The following is a 23,703-nucleotide window of genomic DNA, read 5'->3' as shown; positions in this document are numbered from 1 at the left end:
TTGCTGTCCCCTCCCCACATGGCCAAAGCCTCACAGATGCAATTTCCAGACAGCAACAGACTTAAATTCACAACTTATTTAATGCCAGTTAAATTGCTTTACATGGAAAAGTTACAACGCTCTCTATATTTTCTCCACCATATGATGCCTTATATATAACAATGCCACGAGGTTGCAGACTTTATCGCATAAACTCTGGGAGGACCCTTTGCTCAACCCACCTGCACAGTTCAGGACTTACAGATCATACACCAAAAAACACAAGCTTACAATAGTTTTGCTCTTTTCCCCACTTAACACACTGCAGCACACTCCAGCCAGCCAACAGCGTCACACCACTTGCCTATATGAGCTGAGACATATGCACACACCCACAAACGCACACTCTTGCGGCAAAATACCTGCCGAGAGCACTACTGGGAACTCCACTCCTGCCTTGGCAGCCGCAAGCAGAGCGGGGGAAGGAGTTTGTGCCATACTGTAACAGCTAAGTCAATCTGATCAGCTTGTTCTCCCCATGCTTTTAGGCAAGCTGCTCAGGCACATACCAGCTATCAGTTGGAAATCACTAGCCCTCCCTGCCAGACATGACAGGAGAGGAAGTCGCAAGCTGACCTGCTCACAAGGCAGCTCCAAAGCAAGAACAATGAGAAATGGAGTTCATGGAAGTGCCCAGCAGAAAACAGCCCAGTGCCAGGAACAGAGCAACAAGGGGGCTGCTCCCCTCAACAACGTCCTCAGGGCCCAGCTGGACACTGGGACACAAGGGAGCACCCAGCTGTGGACACAGCATGGGCCATGCACATCCAGACTGCACTGCCCATCTCCCCAGGCACTTCAGGGGCTCCTCCAAGAAAGGCACCCGTGTCACCTGATCCCATCCAGGACAGGGGTGCAGGAGCCCTGAGGAGGTGCACCTGAGCCCCAGTGGTGCCACCCTCACTGTGGTGCCCTGTGGTTTGGGGCTGGGGCAGGCTCCACAGCCAGCCCCACTGCCTCCTGCCCTGGCAAGTGCCCATGCTCACAGTCAGGACCGCCTGGCTTCCTCCTCCAGCACAACCTCTGCGCTCCCCTGGCTCCAGAATGGGCACAAACCAGCATGAAGCCACCCCATTTTCTGGGATTACCTGTGTCCAACTTCAGAGACCTCCTCTTTGCCCCCACCCTATCTACAGGTTTCTTCCTCAAGGAGAAAGCAGTGTCTCCCAGGAGTTTGCACATCAGGATTTGGGCAGGAGAGCACCCAGAACACAGAAGGAAAGAAATTCACAGCAGCAGCTGCTACCAGCCACCTTCACCCTCTGGTGTAAGCAACCCCCTTCCCCAGGCTCTGCTGCCCCCAAAAGGTGACATTGCAACAGGACAGACACCTGTGACAGGCCAGGACTCCCTGCCACTGGCCTTTCAGTTCAAACCTGCTTCCTAACTTAAGGATCTGACTTAATTAACAACTTCTCAGTGCTTTTCAGTGGTCCTTCCACACTAACAAATTTAACAATGCCAGTGAATGTAACAAGGAACAACAGAGGAATTGGGAGGCCACTAGACAATTTTTAACAAAGCCCCATACTCCTGCAGTAAGTCTTACAATAAAGTAGTTGTGTTGAAATTGTGTTTCAGAAATTACATTGAAATTATGTTTCTAGACTTGTGTTGAAATTATGTTTGAGGCAAATGAGGCTACAATAAGATTATGTGGCTGCCACTTTGGGCTTTTGAGATTCAGTGCTGTCAGTTTGCTAAGGAGCAGTGAACTCCTGGCACAAAAGCACCTCACAAGCACCTCCAAGTATCTGCAATATGTGGAGGTAGTGTCAAGCCACAGAGGAGCCTGATCCAGGCACTGGTGTAAACGGCACACTTGGTCAAGGCTGTAGTGAACAGAGCTGCACTTCACTGCCCTTCTCCATATCAGCCTTCCTATCTCAGAAGCTCACCCTAAGGATACTGGTGGCACTGGGGAGAGGCAGTTACATTCCCACCTCCACCCCTGCAGTCTGGTTTCCAATAAAAGAAAAAAAAAAAAGTATTGCCTATACACTCTACAGAGAACCGCTCAAGGTCTATATACAGAGCCAGGAAAATACAGAGAACAGGAAACGGCACTCACATCCAAATGTGCTAGAGAGGGTAAGAGGCAGGCAGAAGAGCCAGGTGCACAGCAGGGAGAGCGTTGGCACATGTACAAAGTAAGACAGGAACAGGCTGCTGCAAGCGTAACAGCTTCTCTTTAAATTAAAAGCAACACATACACACAAGTGCTTTGCATCACATCCCACTGCACTCATCACACAGACTCCAAACACACAGGCAGGCACTCTCTTCCCATACAACTTTAAAAAAAGAAAAAAACAACAGGTCCCTGGCTTCAACTTAGATATAAAAAAGCAACACTTCTTCCTTGCGTAAAAAAACAAAAACCCCCTCACCCAGCCATGGTGTTTCCCCCCTTCCAGCCAGAAGAGGCAATGCTTTCTTGAAAAACAGATCTACAGTAGTTGTTTTGTTTAACCACATCTCAACTGCTTTTGTTCTCAGAAAGACTCCAGAGTAACCAGCCTGCAACAAACGGCACTGTAGGAAGCTCCAAATGCATGGGTGGTTTTTTTTTTGTTTGTTTGTTTTGGTTTTGGGAGTTTTTTTAAGCCATTGTTTTTCTTCTCCGTTAACTAAAAGTTTGGAGATCAGCCTAGAACATGCAGTAGCAATTTTAAAATTCTTTGAATGCGCTTCCTCAAAGGTGGGGCCTCTTTAAGTCTCCTTCAAAGTTTAGAGCCCAAAAATGTATTTGTTTGAAGCCAGCTGTTAAGTGTGCCAACGTTAAACTGTCTTACGGGAATGGCTGTATCTAGCACTGCAGTACCTATTTTATTTGGAAAAAATGCAAAGAAAAATAGGCAGTTCTCCAGTTTCTTCATGGAATGGAGATCCCAGGCTATAAACAATGCCCTTAGATATCAGAGGGGCTAACACCCAGCCTGGAGTCTAGTCCCCTTGCTCCAGTTGCATTGAACAAGTCTAGTCAGCTCCTACCTCCAAAGATGTCCATCCTAGGATAGAGGGACCCAAAGCAGCACATTAAACCCCTTCCCGCAAAGGCAAGGATACTCATCTCTAAGAGGAGACAACACAGCAGTTGGGATGGCCTTGGTCCGGTCTTAATGGTCCATATCATACATGTTTTCTCCAGTATATAGAATAAGGTTGGAGGACGCGGTTTTAACATTCCTCTTGTACCCATTCCCCTCTATGAAGGATAAATTGGTAAACCTTTGGCAAGTCCCTCCCCTCCCCAACCCTATCCCAAATATTGCCCAATGTGGTTCACAAGCACATATTTAATTAGCATCTGTTAGATCCATCCTCCGGCACCACTGACACTCACTCCCCTTCTGGCTGATTGTTTGGGGTTCCATGCACACCAAGTTAGTGGTTTTATCCTGGTACGTCAGACTGTGGTCTCCTGGGTTGTAATACAGAGGGTTTACCGTATCCTGGTGAAGAGGTTTAGAACGGATACAGACTCCTGAAAAGGAAAGATAAAGCAAATACTAAGTCCAGAGCTCCCTCAAAGTGAATCCCAGAGACAGGCACCTCCACAGCATGGCTGCAGTGTTACTCCACTTGCTCCTTTTATTACCAAGCCAATGAGGCATCTCTAGCCCAAGGGACTGCTCTGGGCTCATCATTCAAAGTCCAATACCACAAATGTTCCCATATCTTCTGTTTCCCACTGATAACACGGAGTGTGGCAGGGAGTGTGCCGTTCCCACAGCTTTGTGGGAAACTGTACCCTAGAGCCACCAGAAATCCGACTGGAGACCTAGCAATAAGCATGCCAGCTCCCCACAAGTCACTCCTTAAGATCTCTCTGCCATTCTTCACTGCCTCTGTGAGATACCCAAGAAAGCTCTCAGAGCTTTTGGCACAATCTGCTTTCACTGAAGGCAAGTTTTTAGTGGCACTTCTCAGGATCACTCACATCTCCACCCAAGCTACCATTTTAAGTAGTTATGTAAGGAACTAAAGGATAATTATCTCCAAGGACACAGTCAGTTCATAGCAGAATGCCAGCAGGGAAGATGGTAGGCTCAGAGTGAGCTCACTGCAACACAGCTTCTGGAAAGCTGGCAGCTTTTCATTGCTATGTTTAGCGGCCCTGTAACAGGCAGGAGAATGACGCTCTGTCATATTGCCTTTGGTGCACAGAGGCAACCTTTTATTTCATTTGATGACTGCAAATCCCTTTATATCTCAGCAAGGTTTAACCCTTCACTGCATACATCTTTCCATCCCTGGGACAAATCGAAGAGATCCTCAGAGGCAAGACAGAACAGAGCAAGTTCAGAATAAACCCACCCTCAAAGGCTGAGCCTACTGCAGAACGCAGTTGCAGCCATCCACACGATACATCCTTACCTTTGTTGAGCGAGTTTTACTGAAGACATTCCAGAAACGCAAGGTTTCATCTCCAGCTCCTGTAACTATGGCCTCCCCATCAGGGGACATTGCCTAAGGCCAAGAGAGAACAACCTTTAATGACTATTACATTTTTGGGGGTGAAAACAAATTTTCATTGGAATGTATCAGAGATATATAACTCTTTCCTACTTGGCTGACAGTGAGAAACCAAACAGCTACCTTGGCTTTCATGTGCCTTATTCACAGTCTCAGTAGGTGCCAATTTGAGCACTTACATCTTATTTACGCAGCTATGAAACACATGGGTGGAATTAACATTAAAAGGATTCCTGTGTTAAGAAATCCAAGCCGGTTGTAATTGAGGCCATTCCTCCCTGGATTATAAATATGCGTTAAGACAGGAAGCATGATAGAGCTGGCAAATGCCAGTAACTTTAGTTACTTACATTGGAACCTACTCACAGAGACGATAAATACGCTGATGCTATTTTGTAATGGAATCCCTCAAAGCCCCATGTAACGGTAATAAAACAGGTAAGAAATCAAGGTAGATTAACTGCACCAAACATTTTAAGCCCAAATTGGAGGACTGAAAGTGTCCAATTCTTCCCCTGCTTGCAGTTTCCAATGAAACAGCATAAAAGCCTTAAGGGAATAAGAGAAGATGTTGGTGCTTCCTCAGAAGAGTTTTGGCAGCCTTTGCTATTCATTAATAAAGCCTCACATTTCCATAGCAGCAAATCAAAGTATCCCTTGCAGGCAAGAAAACCAGATACAGAGCTTTCTCATTGCTTTCAGGGCAACATTCATATCTCTACCTAGACAACAAGCAGCTTACAGTGCCACTGGCACTGCACTCTAGGTCTCTTCTCAGCACGCACACACACAGCCACAGACAAATACACAGCTATAAGAGTTTTCATAGAGACATGGCCATCGCTTACCAGATATAAGACTCTGTATGAGTGCCCTGTTAGCTTTGCTACTTGAGTTAACGAGGGATATTTCCAGACGAGGATCTGATTCTGTGAGTATCCATGGGTACTCACCTGAAAGGGGGGGAAGGAAATCAGAATCATGCTTCCTCACACAAAAAAGCTCAGCAGCAGGACTGAACAGGGAGAGGGATGAACTTACTAGCTCATTGGCATGTTTAGACCAGGCCAGGTTACACACTTGCGACCCAGTGTCAATGCACTGCAAAGGCTGTCCAGTGAGTGTGTTCCAGAACCGTATGCAGCGGTCAGCTGTTCCACCACCAGAGGCGAGGAGGCCGTGTTGGTGTGGAGACCACGCAATAGCTTTTACTGCTGCAAGATGTTCTGTATATTGCTGGACAGGACTCAGGCTGGAGTGATTCCAGACAAGGAGCTGGCAGAGAAAAGAGATGTGATCGAACTTGCACTGCAGTCACGTGACTGCAACACCCACAAACCACGATGTCGCAGTAGGATTGATGAGGGTGATTGTGCAACAGGATGATTTCCCACAGCTCTGCCCAAGCACATGCATCTCAGTTAGCTATTTTAGCCCGGCAGCCAATCCCACCCTGCCACTGCACTCAACTGAGGGGCCATTTTACCACTGGGCAACAAGGAAACAAAACAGTCCTTAAGCTAAGCTTATGACGCCAAAGACACTGTCACTGAATATGAACCCAAGACTTTGTCTTTGGGACCGGATTGTTCCGTCAACATTTAGAAATACATTTGAATTTATTAGAAGATATTCTGAGCAGGAAGAATTTGGTACAGCTATGCTGCCACACGCACACTGGGCAAATTCACTACCTAACAACCCTTTCCAAAAGGCTCTGAACACGGCTACTTCATAACAGATGCTTCTTCCATATGGTGTTCAGTGAACTACAAGCCTGAGTTACAGGTATTAAAACTTGTCCAGCTTTAAGCTCAGTTTCCTTCCACATACAGGAATGTTACTACAACAGATCTGACTATATAATACCTAAACAAAGTCAGGAAGTGCAGTTAGGAGTAGGTTTGTTGAAGTCAAAACCTATAGTTTTAATTAGCCAAACACAGAAGCACAATTAAATTTGTCTTTTTGATTTTATTAGGGAGCAAAGAGACTCCATAGAAGTTTAGCAGTATTTATGGTTGAGAACAGTCTAAGGATTGAAACAAAAGCCCCTTCAGAGAGACTGAGTACTCTTGAAGAAAGAGTTTGGCGTTTCTTGGTGAGGATCTGGAGATGTTGAGCCTCACAGGACTAGCAAGAAGTACTATACCTTGTTATCATTTCCTCCAGATGCCAGGAGTTGGTGGTCTGTAGACCATTTGAGCCCACAAACCTCCTGCCTGTGGCCCTGGAGCCGCCGCTCAGACTGTAGGGGTGGGGTTCGGATGTCTCTTTGAAGGATCATTCTGTCCCGACTCCCAGAAGAAAGCTGGTCTGCGTTCCATGCCAAGGCACCTGTGATGCAGGCAGAGCAACAACGTAAGAGTGTATTGCAGGAGTTCTGTAGGAGAGGGTAGGCAGGACAGCCACCACAATTGGAGGAGGATTACAAAAATCACGTGCTTAGGGAACTCCTTTATACCTACTGTCTGAAGTCCTGAAATAGCATACAGAGAAAGATTAAGCAGCACAAATTCATTCAAGGCATCACTAATCCCATTTCACAGTGCACTAAAGCATAGAAATAGAACTCGGAAGGTGTCTCAACTTCCCAAACCTTACTCCAGTGATCAGATCTACAACCCCTCTAAGCAAAAACCAGTCCCTGAAGAGCATGAGAGAACTGGAAATCTCAGCATAAAGCAGCCTGCTTGGAGGGCTGAAACAGGAAGCCAGTACCAGCGAAAAAAAAAAGATGATGTAACCAAACCTAAAATGCCTCAGTTATTGAGGAAACACCTGCTGCAATCACTCACACACCACCACACACCCAAGATCAGAACACAGTGATTACTACTAGGTGATACTGTTTTAAAGACTGTGCAGAACAAAGCAGGGGATAAATATCAATCATTGTAATTTTTGGATCCTGCTATTTCAAGCAGATCCCTGCTTTACAAAAAAGGAAGGAAGAAAACAACAACAACAAAAAACACACAACAATTTTAAAAGAAACAACACACCTGAACCCATCTCCTTACCAACTCTAGCTGTGTGCCCTTCCAGCATGGAGAGCTTTTTTCCTGCAGCTGCATCCCAGATCTGTACAAAGCCCTTGTGAGTGCCAACTGCTACTAAGTTCCCCTAGATGAACAGAAAACCCACAATCAGTAAAGCCGTGAAGTGGAAGTGGACATAAAACAAAAGGCAGAGGATAAAACCCACAAGAATAAAAACATCCAGTATTTTTCCATCTCGCATTTTTTCCCCTGCTGAAGAGAACCAACTAGCCTAACTGTAACGTATTTATTGTGATATTTTATTGTCAAGAGCTGCAGAAGTGAACTGGTTCTTTCCCCTTTCCATAGGTCTTACCAAAGGCCTAGAGAACCTCAAGCTAAAAGAGGTTGCCCTCCATCCTCTCTCATTTAGCAGGGAGGAAATGAGCTCTGACAGGCAAATACATCCGCTCAACAACATACAGGGAGTTTGGAGGAAGATAGGAAAACAACCCAAGAAGTTACAACTCTTTTTCAAAAGCTATATGGCTACAGTGATAACAACTGAATTTTAAGTCTTTCAGCTCTTGTGGTTGACAATGTTATACTGACCCGTTCTGACCAGCCCACAGATGTTACAGAATCTCCTTCCACAGACAGATCGCACAATCGGGTTACCTTGAAAATAAGACAGAACGAAGTAAGAAACATCTGCTACCACCCTGCTATATTATTAGCTGCCTAACAAACTAAACATCTGGGACAGAGCATTACAAGTGTTGAATCCCTTACCCATTCCCATTTCACTGTGCATTCCCCAGTGAAAGACACTATGGCTGAGAAAACACCTACAACTGGCACTTCACTCTCCAGATGGCAATCATCATTTACCTGGCTAGTACAAGCGCTCCACAGGTAAACACAAGTCCCAAGGCCAACGCTGAGGACATTAAGAGAGGACCAGTCGACCAGGTTCAGGTAGAAGTCATCCTGCAGCTCTGGGGCATCCAGCACTTTGAAAGGAATCTTTGATATTTTCCGAGTCGGTTTTCGAGGTGATCTTAAGAGCTTCTGACTGTTTACAACAACAGATACAAAAACAACTACAGGATTTTACATATCACAGCAGACTGCACAGACTGCTGTAGCCACTCTTTAAAGCATATATGTATTTCTGTAGAAATACACAAAGAGAAAGAGACTGCAAAATTCTTTCCAGCAGATAAAACTGGAAGGAATTAGGTTTACTGAAAGTTGGCCACGAAGTATTAGGTATCTAAGCAGGTTGTGTATCTATAGAAATCCTTAGATAACGTGACTGTCCCTACTGCTCAACTCCCCAGGCTTCCAAAACCAATTCATATTGCTACTTTGGTTGCCTTAGAACCCCTAGAGAACCTCAACCCTCTGTCCCACCTCTTCCCTTCTTGCAGCCTGTGAAGAACCTGTATTACCTTTTGTTGCTGACTGGAGACAAGGAATATGGTGACACCTCATTGCCATCATCTGGACTGGAACGCTTTGTGCTGAGAGAATACTACAGGAAGAAAACTCATCTAATAAGAATCCAAGCATGTCCAAGACCTAGGGTATCACTTGCAGCACAGGTGCTGGTACCCAATGCTTAGCTAAATCTAACACCCGCTGGCAGATTTCCCAACCTTTTCAGATCCTCCCTTTTTCAAGGGCTTCAAAATCGTACCAAAAAAATCTAATCTTAGCTGTTACAAAACCTTGGTTTGGTCACTTACCCAGTTTTAGACTGTCTGAAAAGCTTGGTCCCAACTCAGCTTCCTTGCCAGTAAGTAAAAAGGAAGCGTGCAGCTTGCTGCAGACATTCATGATCTCTTTACAGGCCACCAGGTTTTGTTATAGCAGCTTATGTTAATAAAGTGACAACAATAACTCTTGCACTAGCAGCTTGACAGAACTATATGCTTTTTTTCTTACGACATAAACAAGGCATAGGCAATCTCCTTTGATTTTAATGCAAACTAGTCAGCTTACAGTGAAGAGAGACTTCTTCTCTGGGGTGGATGGCTGCAGCCTCCTGTCCTCTGTCTGTGGGTCCTGAACTTTCTCAATCCCTGCTCCCAAGAGTTCGTTCTTCAGCAAGGCCGAGTAAGCAAGGCCATCTGTGAACCCAAACAAGCATTTATGCAGAGAACTCCAAACAAGCAAGCAGCTCTGCAGGGAGCGACAGTGACATGCCCAACTTCTACATTCACAGGTCCTCTTAATAGGCCTGGGGCTCAAGTGTGGAATTAGATTAGCAGCAAGTTTCTCCTCCTTCCACTCCATCAGGAAAGTATTTCCATGACATAGTAGATCAAGGGATACAAATAGCCTCTTGCTTTCCAGCTGCTCAATCAGCAGCTTATTGAGATGAGCTGGCATTCACTCTCATGATGCATGCATTTATCCCATAAACACTAGCCTGACTTTTTGCACAAGCATAGAAATACCAGTATTCACTTTTGACTTCCAAAATTGGCATCAGTTCGAAATAAAAAAACTGTAGACATGGCACAAGCAGTAGAAAGAGGGTCTAACCTTTGCCATTGTCTGATGTAGCATCCTTTGCTTTTCTGTTTTGACTTGGTGATTTTTCATTTTCCTGAAAGAAAGAAACATGGAATCACCATACAAAAACCTCACAATATACATAAAATACCAAACCAAGAAGCCTGCAAACAGGCTGCCCCTGTGGGCCAGGAGATCTATATTCACAGCTCTTCTGGGGCAGAAGACCCTGATGCAAGAGACAAGCAGAACAATCCTGCCAGCCAAAATGAAATACACTATTTCCTCAATTGCAAGACTTCGAGCTTTAGGAGACAAGAGAAAAACTTACATTTATTCTGTGGAAGTTAATGCTCCAGTTGGCCCCAGCTCTTGAGGGAATAAATCTGTCTCCATGTTTACTAGGAGAAGACATTGGAGAATTGGAAGGCGTCAACGTTCTTCTCATCTCTGCTACCTGAATTAAGGAATAAAAGACATGCAAGAATAACCCATGTCAATCACAGCATGGGTCTGAAAAACATCAAAATGGTTTTATCAAAACTAAACAAGGCCAGAAGAACCAAATACTGGTTTATTCTCTTAACAGAGCTAGTGAGCACACCATAGTTCAATAGTCACAGGAACTTTTGCCAAAAGAACAAATTAAGCAGCTTCTTCCTCGCTACCCCTTCTAAAGCGAGCACTGTCATATCAACTCACAGAAGCCTGGAGTGGGGCAGACTCCTTGCAAGGTAAGCTGCAGGTTCCTTGACTGTGGTCACATTCTTTTTCATAGAATAATTTATGTGGGAAAGAACCTTTTTTCAGAACAGGGCTGATTTCAAAGTGAGACTGAGGGTCACAGCCTCACCCAGCTAAGTTTTCAGTAGCACCAAGGATGGAGACTCCAACAAGCTCCCTGGACCCCTTGTTCCAAGAGGCTATCTCGGTGGCCTCTGCTGGATTTGCTCTATCTTGTCAATCCTTCTTGTACTGGGGAATCCCAAATAAGGCATATTACTCCAGAAGTCGTCCCACGGGGCTGATGAAAATAATTACTTTCCTCAGATTGCTGGCTAACTGTCATGAAAGCAGCCCAATAGACCAATAACCTTCATTGCCACAAGGGCATATTGCTGGCTCATGTCAAAGCTGTCTGCCACTTCTTTTCTACAAAGTTGCTTTATAAGCAGTCAGTGACAACCTGACCTGTTGTGTGGGATGATTCTGTCCCAGGTATAGGATTTTGTGTTTATCTTTGTTGAGCTTCATGAGGTTTCTGTCAGTCCATTTCTCCAGCTCGTCAAGCTTCCTCTGACTGCAGCTCTGCCCTTGAGTGAATTGACCACTTTCCCCCACTAAGGTGTCCCCAGAAACATTCAGAGGATGCATCATGTCCTCGTCCAGATCTCTGGTGAAGATATTAAGCAGTACTGACCTCACAGAAGTGTCACTTGTGATCACCTGCCAGTTAGACTTCAGATTTTTGTTCGCTACTCTGAGCCCAGCAGGCCTGCCAGATTTCCACCCATCTTGTAGACCACCTATCTTCAATTTGGCTACAGGGATATCAGGGGGCAAAAGCCTTGCTAAAGACAGCGTCAACAACATCTACTCTCTCCCCTCATCTGTTGAGTTAATCATGCCATCACAGAAGGCTATCAGGGTGGTCAGACACATGATTTGCCCTTGGTAAGTCTGTGCTGACTGTTCCCAAACACCTTTGTGTCCTTCATGCGTTTGTAAATGGTTTCCAGAAGGATTTGCTCCACAACCTTCCTAGGGACTGAGATACATACACGCCACCTTTCCTACTCTTTAGGACTTCCTCTCTGACTACTTTAGTCTCCAGTTTTAAGGCTGTTTTGTTTGTTAGCCTCCAACTTTTTGCGTTCCACATGTACTTACTGAGATTACTTAGTGCTCAACATAAAAAGGCATCAGTACGCTACAAAGCTTCTAAATGTATAAACTCAACTTAATGCATTTTTTGCAACCTAAACTATTTGATCACTCCTAGAACAGCTCAGGAACTCAGACCCAGTCATAGCCCAACAAAAGATTCAGGTTTGCTTAGGAGAGGTATCATACCTTTGAAAAGCTCAAGTTAAAATATTCACATGCAAGACAGACATCAACTTAATAGTCAGACCAAGATCACAGCACATTTGTACTTACGCAAGGCATTGTGTTTTCATTTTGTATGTTGATTTGGCGTAGGAGACGTCTCTCATAATCCTGGTCCATGGTGGAAAGGATAGGGGTTGGGGAGTTCAGCAGTCCCAGGAATTTATCTTCATGAAGTCTAAACAGTAATTAGTCTGCTGCAACAGTTAGAGGAAGAAAGTTACTAAAATGTCACACCTTCTCATATAGAAAATAAATGCTAAAGAGGCTGGCTTCTACAGCTGGAGAGAGAGGTTTAAGGTGCTTTTCAGATGATTAATGAATTAAACCATATCAGAAAAGCAGAACTGTGGCACAACATGTTTTACCTTCAAGCTGTTTAGCCTCTCTGTCCACTTCACAAGTAGCTCACATGCACAAACAAGTGGTAGAATCTGAAAACTGAAGTCTAAGTCCACTCATTGAACTTGAGACCACCTTCCTTCAAGAGCACCGTTATCAAACGTCTGTGACAAAACATAGCACGAGGCTGCTGATGAGAGTGTTTTTCTGCATTATCGCCCTTGGTTGCCAATTCACATGCACAGGTAATTAGCATTGTGTGTCTGATAGGACCTAAGTGTATGAGAACCACAACTGAAGCAGAGTACAGCCTCATACTCGAAATGAGCCCATTCACGTAAACTGCAGCAGCATAGTTTAACAAGTGTTAGGTATGCAGGTACATTTAAACAAAAAAAAAAAAAATCACAGAGGACATCTACAACCTATACCACTACAGCAAGGTTTACACCTCAGGCAAGAGGAACAACAGCAACACATATGCCTATGCTGAAGCTAGTTTGGATACTCATAGCCATGCCACTGCAGAAGCATGGGCAGCTCTACACTAGGTAGCCCACTGGGTAAACACCTGAAGTCCATGCTGCCCCAACTACTCTGACTGGCTAGTGCAGAGCTAGCTCAGTTGTGGCTGTGCAGACTATAGACAATGCTAAACTATGCTGCAGTCCACCTTACAAAGCATCTTTCAAGCATACATTTTAGGATAAGCCTGCTTCATAGTCTACATTTGGTTGGCTAAATTAAAATACATATTAGCTAATAATTCCAAGAGGATATGTAGTCACAGTCGTTCTCCGAGCTCTTAAGGTAAGAGACCAGCACTATTAGCACCCAGCCTCTTCTAACCTACATATACCTCCCTCCCTCCAGACAAAGGATAAGAACTGACAAATAGAATGGACAGAAAAACCTCATCCATCTAAGCACCGTGACTATGTTCAACCTGAAAATTTGGGAGAGGATAGCAGAGGGTGCACTGCAAGCCTTGCCAGCTCACGTCAACACAAAAATGCCAATACCAGAACAGACATGCCAGGTTTGTCTCTCAACCCAAGATAAACATCTCCAAAGGAAAAGGTGGAATCTAACATGCACTCCACACCGAAAAACCACAATACACAGGCATATGGAAGTTCTGCAGAACACAGCATGATCTTCATTCACTGCTATTGTGTAAACATTTACTGCATTTGGCTAGAGTCCCAGCTACACAAATAGAGTTGCCTCAAGATACAAACTTGTGGCAAAATCTGGGAGGCAACTGCACACCAACAGCTGTTCTGGGAGAAAGTCATATAGGGACAGGCTACACACTGCCACATACAGGGCCCACAGCGGAACTGCCTGCAACTACCCTCTGCCGCTGTGAAAGGGTTCGCCTCTAAGAGCAGAAAACCTGCCCAAGGTTTGGCCTTAAAAACTGGAGGTATATTGATGGATTAGAGAGGTTGTAGCCGCGCATGCTGTAAGCCAGAGAGATGCAAGTACGTACTGCAATATTTTACAAAATTAGATTGAAAGCAACATGATAAAGTACATGAACTCTGGACTAGTCATCTATTAGCTAGCATAGCTACTTTCTTTTTATCAAAGCTGTTTGTTGGTACTGGAACTTGAATTTCCAAGAACTACTGAAACTTTAGGGCCTTTTGTTTTCTTGTCATTAAAATGCGCTAACACTTTTACAGGAGCATTCCTGAAATAGGTAATGCCAAGCTGCTTCTGAGTACACCTGCTTACCTCTGTCACCCTCCTCCCTCAACTTATTATTTTTAATTTAAGAGATTTCTCCAGTATGTTCTTTAGGAGGCAAAATTGGAGAAAGCTACTAAATTTGACTGTAATCAGTTTCTACCGAGTAAAATGAGAAGTCAGAGATAGGGCATTATTAAGTGAAAGGGTAGAAAAGTCTTTGATGTTATTAACAAAGAAGGTTAAAATTTTTAATGCACCCAACAATAAACACTATTCCTCACTTTTTAGTTTAGTTAATACTATCCTTACTCACTCATCTTCGAAGTCTGCCTTTGAGGCAAGGGGGATCTCTTAACCAAGAATCTCAACAAAACGCATTTATACACCATGGATAAGAAGGAGATCAGTTTGCAGAACGTGCACTAGGAGCATAATCAAATAGATGATGCCAAACATTTAAAGGGTTCTCCTAAAATGACTCAACATCATATTTGTGAAAGATCTAGATGTAGTAACTTAGCAAAGTAAGGTTTTCGTTTTGGATATCAAACATTCATTGGCTTTCTGAACTGTACAAACTAATATGTAAGAGCTCTATAAAAGTTATTCTAATCAGAAATATAGCATACGCAGAGTAAACAACGGGAGAAGAGAGACTGCAAAGGCAGAATGTGAAAATAATACTAATAAGCCCAAGACAACCTTTTTCAGACTAAGTGCTTCAAAATAAAGCATTCACATAAAATTAACTGTATTTCAATTACACCAAGACTTCCTCCACTCCCTTCAGCTCCATTTAAATTTAGAAATATATTGAACTGGTAGGTTTAAAAGTTCTCCTGCCTTTGGTAATCCTGTAATTCTGGTAATCTCACTTTCAGCAGCATCCCTTACGTTTAAGGCCTACACACTCAATTACCTTCCATTTTTAAGAACAGCTCAAACAATTTCTATATCAAAAAGATGGTCAAGGATTGTCCAATTCTTGCCCTGCTCAGATAGGCCATGTCAAAAACAAAACAAAAGAATTCAGTTATAACAGAACCAACGACAAAGCCTACATTTGAGACCACAACTTCAACTCCTGCTAAAGAGTCCAAGTAGGTAGAGGCTGCCTCTCAAAGAAGAAACAATTTTGCCAAATAACTGCATTCATTTCCCTGCCAACTGCCTGGCATTCTACACGCTGGTTTATTAAAAACAGATCCATACTGAGAAAACACATTTATGTATTTGAATATGTTAAAGTGAGGTCAATAAAAAGAACAAAACACACTTTTGTTCAGCACCACCACTCTGCGTAGAATTACTGTTCTGAAAGAAATGCTAGTTACGATAAAATCCAGCCAACTCAGAGATAAGACTTAAGGTGCCTTAAGAAAACACTAAAATACTCACAACACACAAGTTCTTCCCCAGGAGTGGAAAACCCTTTCCCCTCCAAGCATAAACTAGCTGGTTAATTAGTAACAAAATATCTATAAAAGAAGAATTCATAACAGACTTGGTTCCTCAAGATCTTTTGTTTCTTCAAGAAGATAACTTACAGTTCTTGAAGTAAAGCCTTTTTTTCTGCTGACTTTCATGGAAATTGAAAACCCAACCACTTTCACATATGAATTTTGAGATAGCAAGAGCCTACCCAAAACCAGAGAGGCTACCTTCTCTTTGGACTGATATTTAATGGCACCCCAGTGCCAATTTCGAGAGAAAACACTATTCAGGTGCATCTAAAAGCTCTCAGAATGAGCCCCATTATTTATCAAGGGGAAGAAGATGGAGAATGAGTAAATCACTTAGCCTTTAAGTCATGAGCATCATGGTTTGAAATCATCCCCACATGTCCTGCTTCCCAAAAGCCAATGTTCTAGTCTTCCAGTGATCTATCCCAGCTAAGCAGTCCTGCACTTTCTCTGTGCTAGCTCTGGCTCTTGTTTGATTCCGCCCCCCCCCCCAAGTTCACCTGGCTCACTACGATGACAGAAAATTAACTCAACCCAAAAGGGCAAAATTTCCTGCTGCTTTAGTAAGCTGGATCAACTCACTGAGGGATCCGATGAGAGCCAAAGCTGGCACTAGGGAAGCAGAAAGAACATGTAGCCAGAAATGGCCCTTTCTGGCAGGAGCAAGCTGTTGAATCAGTTAGCTCATGCTGCCTCACCCTGGAGTATTAAAGAATATTTCCAGTTATTATGAATTCTCTTATTTTCCAGACTTTTGAACAAGCTGTAAGAAAAACAACAATGCTAAAATATAGCCCAAGTCAAGCCTACTACAAACATATACAGAATGCTAAAGCCAGCTACAGAGTGCTAACACCAACATCTAGAAGGAGCAAGACACTCTGCTCTTAGCCAATCTGAAGTAGAGCTACTCCAAATTTAATCAACAGTTACAAAGTTTACCTGTTATGCCAAACAGTCTATTAAGTAACTAATCTCCTTTTAAAAGGAGAAGTAGGGCAAAAAGCTAGAGCTTTGTGCAAGTTTTACCAATGTTTACCTTTTTAAAATAATTACGCAATCTCTTATCCAATGATTTACAAAGGTATTAGTGTAAAAAAACAAACCATTTACAAATGTAAACCTTGTATGAGAGAAGCAGATTAAGCTTTATTTCAAAATAAAATATAAGCTTCATCGCCTCACACTTAAAGACAATACTTCACAACTGGGCATTACACAGAAGCCATGCTAATAGCAATGAAAAAGTTACTTCTGTATCATGGTGACAAGCAAGATCTCCATCCTTATTTTGTTATTAAGACACTCTTGAAGGCTGCAGAGATTCAGTATTCCACCAGTAAACTGAGACCTTCCATTACTGCTAGAACTATCACATTGCATCAGTGTGTTCATCAGCATTATGCATCAGCATAATGTTTAGGTGACTACTCTTTACTTGAAGGTCCTGTGAGGGCCTATATTATTTCTGCCTTTTCCAACGCCTATACAAGTCAGAGCATCCAGGGAACAACTTCCTCCTACACAGGGGGCTAACAGACCCCCTATGTACTCACTATCATCAACTCTAGAACAGCCAAATTCCTCACACACACACCCCCAAAAAAAGCCAACTTTTAGATGACCAAAAGTAGGCTCAGCCTGAATCCAAGTTCGATCTGAAAGGCAAAGTGACTCAAAGGACTGGCCAAGATATTGCTTTCTCTCCTGCCTCCACTCCCGATTCTTAACAGTAGTACAGAAACTCAAGATGCTGCAACTCTATACTAAGCTTAGAAGATGGGCGATATCTGCAGCTATTCATGCCTTCTTTTGTCTCTTGCGTCAAGAAAAACAACATCCCTTCCTCACAGGCAAGAGCTCAATCTGTAATTCAGACTGGAGGTGACAGATCTTTGACTTTAACTCACTGCATCTACACCTACACTTGCAGACAAGCTACAAGACTTTCTACAACCTTCCAGTCAGCTTCTGAAACTATTTTAGGGCTTTGCAAAACACTTTCACTTTTCAAAGCAACAAATAGCAAAAGTTCTAGCTAGATGACAGAGGAACCCTGACCAACAAACCACAGTGCAACTGTGCTAGTTTAGGACAACTGAGGTCACAGAACCCTGCAGAAAGCCTGCAAGAACCAGTGATGAAGTATTCACAGCAAAGAGCTCTGGACATAGCATGAATATTTACGTGCCAGCAGAAATTCAGCGTTAGAACACCTTAAGGAAACCCAGCACAAAACCTCCATCACCGGAAGAGCTTTTACTAAAAATAACAATCTCCCTCCGTTAATATACCTTCTTAATATACCATTACACACCCAAAAGATTTTGAACAATTCGGGAACAACAATTAAGAAAAAAAGTCTTCCTTAACTGTGGGACCTCTTCTGAGAGGAAGATTTCAGGAAGTCTACTAACAATATTGCTATTGCTACTCTTTCCACATGGATGACACTCAGATATCATCATCACTTCCAGGACAGAAGTTTTTTCCTAAATCCCCCTTCTCCCCAGGGAGAAGGAAAGAAGGGAGGCTAACAGAGTAAAGTCTGCCATGCCATACTCAAAAGACAAGTACATTTTCAACTCCTCTACTCATGATTCAGGTTCAAGTGTAAAGCTCAATTACAGAGATCAGACCATCAGAACTAGCAGATAGCCCCGCCCCCCCCCCCCAAACTCACACACTGTTGAATATATGTGGCAGCCCAGCCTCTGGCTGGGAGATTTCCAACTTTGCTTCAAGCAGCTTTTAATAAATTAGAAAAATTGTATGTTTGTTACTCTATCTTCACACATCACCTTTTCATTCAACACACATCTCAATGCAGTTTACAACAGTCTATTAGGAGCTAGGGCTTATCTAAGCAGACAGGACATGACAATCAGGTACTCAGCAGGTGATCTCTCAAAAGCATTACCATTAAACCCTTTTTATTGCCTACATGTAGTGATTATTTCTTTTTTTCTCCTTTTTCTTGTCTCCCTCCATAAATCAGAGAGCCATGCCTGTTCCTAGGGAAATCCAAATAAAGAACAAAGTCTTCAGCAGTGCAGGAAGCCATATGCTGGGAAATACATCCAGCATTAAAACATAATGCATGCTCAATGTGGGGTCACTTCTGTGTCATCTCTTGCCTGTGGGTCAAAAGGCAATCTCTGCACCTAATTAACAGAAAGCCTCATGACAGGTTCATATATTATGAAGACAAAACAAATAACGCAGGCAGCATATAAAAAAACACTCTGCAGTTTTAGAGATGCATTATTTAACTAACGTACCTTGACTAAACAACGTCTGAATAACTCTTCTGTTTTGGTTGTTGCATAGGCTTGATTAAAGTTCTGAAGAATGAATTAAAAATCTAGTTCAACTCTGGCAGATCATGCTCTAGAAATACTGAGTACCAAACAGGTTGTTACTTCCATCTGCTCCGTTGCTCCTGCTGATGTTAACGAAACAAGCTACTGCTGCCTGAGCTTTTGCACGAGGCAAAGCAGGTAGGAAATGCTATTGTCTTCTGCAGGTGGTAAAGGACATTCCCAAATGCCAGGTAAGGAACTAGGTATGATTTCCTCAAGTTATTACATGACATACAGGGGATAAAAGTTAATCTTGCAATGTTCTGTTTTGACATTTCACCTTAGTCCACGTTGTGAGGAACACCAAACTGGTAAGACTGGATGCTGCTACCCTATTTGCCCCACAAGACAGAGGGCGCGACGAAAAAACCGCACAGCTTTCTACATAGTAGCCCACCACCGTATCTTTACTCAGATATAAAAGCTGAGCTACTGGCAATCTCTGTCTAGTCTTTAGCCTCTGCCAAGACAGTTGGCAGAGGAAGCAGAGGGCCGAATATGCCAACAGTAATTCTATTTAGATTGTCACCTAATGGCAATTTTCCCCACATAAACACACATTTTTGAAAAGCCACTGGACAGACAATAGAAATAAAGAGATTTACTTCTGGCTGGGCATCTACAACCATATCACAGTGTTTGTTTTGATGACTACCTAGAAGATACATAATATATTTTGCATTTACTGTACATACCACAAGCCTCTTAATGAAAAGGAAATGGGGATGCATGGAGTGCAGCACCTAAGCTTTAGGGATATGGTGTCTTAATAAGGATAGAGTTTTTCCCATGTTAAGTGTTTTAGGCTCAAACAGGACTTGCTTAACAGTAAAGAAAAGCATGAGAGAAAGTCTACTGCATGTATTTATAGCATTTTACAAAATCATTACAGCTTTTTTACTTCTAGTAGATTATATGCTCTGCCATACTGTGCATCATGCTTCGAGAGGGATAGAGGAAAACCAAGAGTGCCTTTTGAGCACAAACATGAGATATCCCTTCTTCAAAGCACTGTATTTCCCAAATAGCACTTCCACAACTTTTACCTGCCCACAGATTGCTGAGCTCTAAAACAATACAAAGTCTATTTTTCATACAGCTACTAACATAAATTTCATTACATTGTTTCCTTTTACAGAGATACAAGAACCTGCAAAATACAGTTGTCTGATTATCTTTTCTAATGTCTCAAAACAAGATACGAACAGTTGCTAAGAGCATCAGTTCTAGATAAAAGGTCTGCTTTATTGCAAGCCTTATCAGAAGTCAGTACACCACAATCAAGATTAAAAATTCACCAGCAGCTTTGTTTATGGAGCTTTACTGAAAAAGCCAGGCTATTCAAAAGGTCTGTATTTTATCATAAGGTTTAAGTTACTGAAGATGCAAATGTATCCCTGCTCAATTTCAAAAAAAAAAAAAAGTCAAAGAAAATGCAACAGCCTCAGTCAGGAAAACTCTGTTTATGTATTAAAATAATAATAATAATACAAAAAAACCCTCCAATCTTTAATATGAGATACTCTTACCAGCAGGTGAGTTGCTCTCAGTGAGGAACCTTAGGCACAAAACACTAGGCTAGCATCATTAAATACACTAACTCAATAAAACTCAGCACTTCCCAAGCAAATGAGCACAACGCCTTCAGGAGAGCAACAAATCAGGTAAAACTCATCCAAGCAACAAAGCCAAAGACTTCTTTGATAGATGACTTCAGTACGATCTGATAGATTTCATTTAGCTTTAATGACTACCGCAAAAAGATGCTCGTTTTGTCTCACCATGCACGGACAGATGCTCAGTTCATGTTTTCAAGACCTAAAGGCTGTAACTCACTGAACATGCATACTATTTTCTATTTGCAAGGCATTAGCAACGCATTAAAAGCCTAATGAAAGTCACAAATCCGTATTCAGTTCCCTCAGACCACTGAGGAGCCATCAGAACAATTGCATATCACTAGCTTACATTGTATATAAACAAGCAACACATGGTAAAAGTTTGTGGTGAGTTGCCACAGTTATCTAGTTCTCTAGAGAACTAGAGTCCACAACACAAGAATCTCTGTCATGGCTACTGCTCCTGCTATCAATTTGATCAAGAACTGTAGTACCGTGGAAGACAGCAGCTGACCCCCCCCCCCCAAGCTCTGAATAAGTCTTTCAAACCTGACTGAATAAAGGGTCTACTCGGAGACCTCCTAGCAGCTTTGGACAGAGCCACACAACCGTCTACGGGCTCAGGCGCACAAAGTCCTTTAACAGATATGTCCAGGCTCTCGCAAGGGAGCATGAGGGCTCTTCCACTTCCCAGGGCCGCGGCTGGCAGGGGTCGGCCGGAGCCCTGCACGCAGTGCTCTACGCGAAGCGGCCTTATTACAGAAATCAACACAGCGCGATGACTTGTGAGTTGCCTCAGAGAGATTAAGTTTCAGCCTGTCAGGCCCGACAAAGCACTATTAAAAAAGCGCAACAGAACAGAAGCAGGGGGAGGAAGGCTCCAGAGCGGCCGCAGCTCGGGCACGGGGCAGGGACAGGCCCCGGGGCCGGAGAGGCCGGGCCCCGCCGCCGGGCACCGGGGCAGGCGGCCGGGCAGGGCCAGGGCAGGCGGCCGGGCAGGGCCCCGCCCCGCCCCGGACCCCACTCCCCCCGGCCGGGCTGCGGCACCGCCGGGCCGCGGCCGAGTCCCGCCCGGCCCGGCCCGGCCCCTCCCCGGCCCCCGCACGGCGCCGCGCCGCCGGAGCCGTGACACCGGCCGCGGGCCCCGCCGCCCCCCTCACCTGCGCGGCCGGCGCGGCCCGGCCCGGCCCGGCCCCGCTCCGCCTCCTCCTGTCAGTCTCCGCCGGCCGCAGCGCTGCCCAATATGGCGGCCGCCTGCGAGGGGGCTGCCCCCGCCCTCCGCTCCCGCCCGCGGCCCCGCCCCCGCGTGGGGCATCACGGGAGCTCCCCGCCCCCTCCCCGTTCGAATCAATACAGGAAGCGGCGGGCGCGTTCGTCGTCCTTGGCAACCGTTGCGGCCTGGCCGCGGCGGCGCTCGAGTAGTTCCCTCAGCAGGCCGGGGCCGGGGCCGGGGCCGGGGCCGGGGCCGGGTGTGACCCCGCCACCGACACCCCGCGGCTTCGTAGAAACCCATGGGGCGAGATCCAGCACGACCTCGGGGAGGGGCTCGGGGGCCACGCACGCCCTTGGTGCCACCTCGCAGCACGCTGAATCGTGGCGGAGGCGAGGGGCTGCGGCGGCCGCTCAGCCCGGCTCCCCGGGGCCGGGCCGGGCCCCCGGGCTGCGGGGGAGCGTGCGCAGCCCTGCCCGGGCATGCTCCAAAGCCTCGGCAGGACCAAAGCGAGCACTTTCCTCTCCGTTTTAAATGCCCGTGCCAGCGAGGGCAGGTGGCAGACCCCGGCGTGTGGGCAGTTGAACCCTGCTGTGGGCGATGGGATGCAGGTGCTACTGTGTCCTTTGCTGCTCTGAACCTGCTGGGAAACCTCGCATCTGTGATGAGAGGGCAGAAAATCCAGCTAATCACCCTTCTGCTTTTGCTCACAAAGCAGCACAGCACTCTCTTCTCTTCGCTTTAGGCTAAATGGGACAGTCAAACGGGGGAGGGTCAGCCACCGACACCAGAAATCCAGTCGATGGAGAGATTCAGCCGATGGGCTCTGAGTATTCCCCTGCTGGCGGCCCAGGCAAGCGGCCTGAACAGCTCAAAATGAAGCGCAAACTGCCAGATTTTGCTGAAGGCAGCAATCCTACAGCAGTTTTAAGAGCTTGTCGGTGACACCCACAGCCCTGCAGTGAATAACCCGCTTCGCAGCAACCAGGGGTTGCTGCTGTGAGTACAGCTTGCAGCCAGCAGTCACTGCTGCTCCACCAATCTGAGTAAGCAGCTCTTAAGAAATCTCCCAAATACTCTGTATCAGCTGCTTCCAGCGGGAGGCTGGCACCGGAGCCCAACCACTAGGCTTTTCGTAGAGAGTGGAGTGAGAGTAGCAGTCCTGGGAGCCGTTCCCAGCCTGCTCAGGCTATGCCAGCAGCGAGGACTCAGCTCCCTCGAGCCGTTCCCAGCACTGCGAGAGCCAGGGCCGAAAGCAACCTGGGTTGCCACTCCCACTGTTTTCACATTGTGATCTCTTCTGCCAGAATGGGCTTTACAGGGTTTGGTACATTTATTACCAATCAAAGGCAGTGAAATACTTCATATGCACAAATTATATCTAGCTGTAACGCTCAAGTGCTTTTATAACCAAGTACCAGCTTTCAGCTGACAGCCTGCCCTATACTAGCAATGTGCAGCCATGATTTTGGTTTTACTACTACTATTACTGCTACAATGCAATAAGCAGCAGGCATAGCGTTCCCGTGTTATTAATGATGCTCAGTCTTCTGTGATTAATCAAATTCCTGTTTGAAGCTCACCTCTATGGATATATTTACAGCAAGAAAAAGCTAATAATTGACAACTGGCTCAAGCCTGAATCATTCCTTTTAAAAAATTCCAGATTTTTCAGGAAATCAAGCATCCTAACAGCCTTTTTTCCAGGGCCCTGGAGGGATGGCCCCGATTCCCAGTCATCGCCTAGGAACTCAGGGACATGGAATATCCTGATGCCCAGGGGAAGTCCCCAAAATCCAGCACGGCTCTAGGGCAACTTTGCATCCTGCACCACTTTTGAGGCAGAATCAAGATACTTGCACTGTTTTTTTCTTTTTT

The 23,703-nt window shown here is 44.9% G+C and overlaps 1 protein-coding gene across 4 annotated transcripts; it reads right to left on the bottom strand.

The window, feature by feature from the left end:
* Positions 1 to 61: 61 nt before the first annotated feature.
* FZR1 (fizzy and cell division cycle 20 related 1) lies at positions 62 to 21,916 on the bottom strand. 4 transcript variants are annotated; one of them, XM_068920311.1, is made up of 14 exons: positions 21,776 to 21,916; positions 12,183 to 12,325; positions 10,354 to 10,479; positions 10,053 to 10,116; positions 9,507 to 9,634; positions 8,954 to 9,036; positions 8,391 to 8,574; positions 8,112 to 8,177; positions 7,542 to 7,644; positions 6,671 to 6,855; positions 5,560 to 5,793; positions 5,367 to 5,471; positions 4,420 to 4,512; positions 62 to 3,526 (listed from the first exon to the last, which is right to left on the bottom strand). In XM_068920311.1, exons 2-14 carry the CDS (start codon positions 12,249 to 12,251, stop codon positions 3,485 to 3,487), a joined length of 1,482 nt encoding a protein of 493 aa, XP_068776412.1. In that variant the 5' UTR covers positions 12,252 to 12,325; positions 21,776 to 21,916; the 3' UTR covers positions 62 to 3,484. The 4 variants fall into 4 exon arrangements, with proteins under 4 accessions (XP_068776412.1, XP_068776411.1, XP_009668155.1 ...); XM_068920310.1 differs by having other exon boundaries at positions 12,183 to 12,328; positions 21,776 to 21,909; XM_009669860.2 differs by lacking the exon at positions 21,776 to 21,916 and adding an exon at positions 21,165 to 21,619 and having other exon boundaries at positions 12,183 to 12,328.
* Positions 21,917 to 23,703: the final 1,787 nt, after the last annotated feature.

Source organism: Struthio camelus, chromosome 26 (assembly GCF_040807025.1).
Source record: "Struthio camelus isolate bStrCam1 chromosome 26, bStrCam1.hap1, whole genome shotgun sequence".
NCBI classification, from domain to species: domain Eukaryota; kingdom Metazoa; phylum Chordata; class Aves; order Struthioniformes; family Struthionidae; genus Struthio; species Struthio camelus.
The sequence above is the reverse complement of the archived record's forward strand: the minus strand, read 5'-3'. Positions and strand labels throughout refer to the sequence as shown.

What these genes read in the sequence shown, in the direction of transcription:
- FZR1 (XM_068920311.1), bottom strand. Translation starts at nt 12,251, where the DNA reads ATGGACCAGGATTATGAGAGACGTCTCCTACGCCAAATCAACATACAA. An exon ending in TTAACTTCCACAGAATAAAT is followed by an intron (nt 10,117 to 10,353) that starts GTAAGTTTTTCT and finishes TCTTTCTTTCAG; the next exon opens with GAAAATGAAAAATCACCAAG. An exon ending in CTGTGGGCTGGTCAGAACGG is followed by an intron (nt 7,645 to 8,111) that starts GTCAGTATAACA and finishes CTGTTCATCTAG; the next exon opens with GGGAACTTAGTAGCAGTTGG.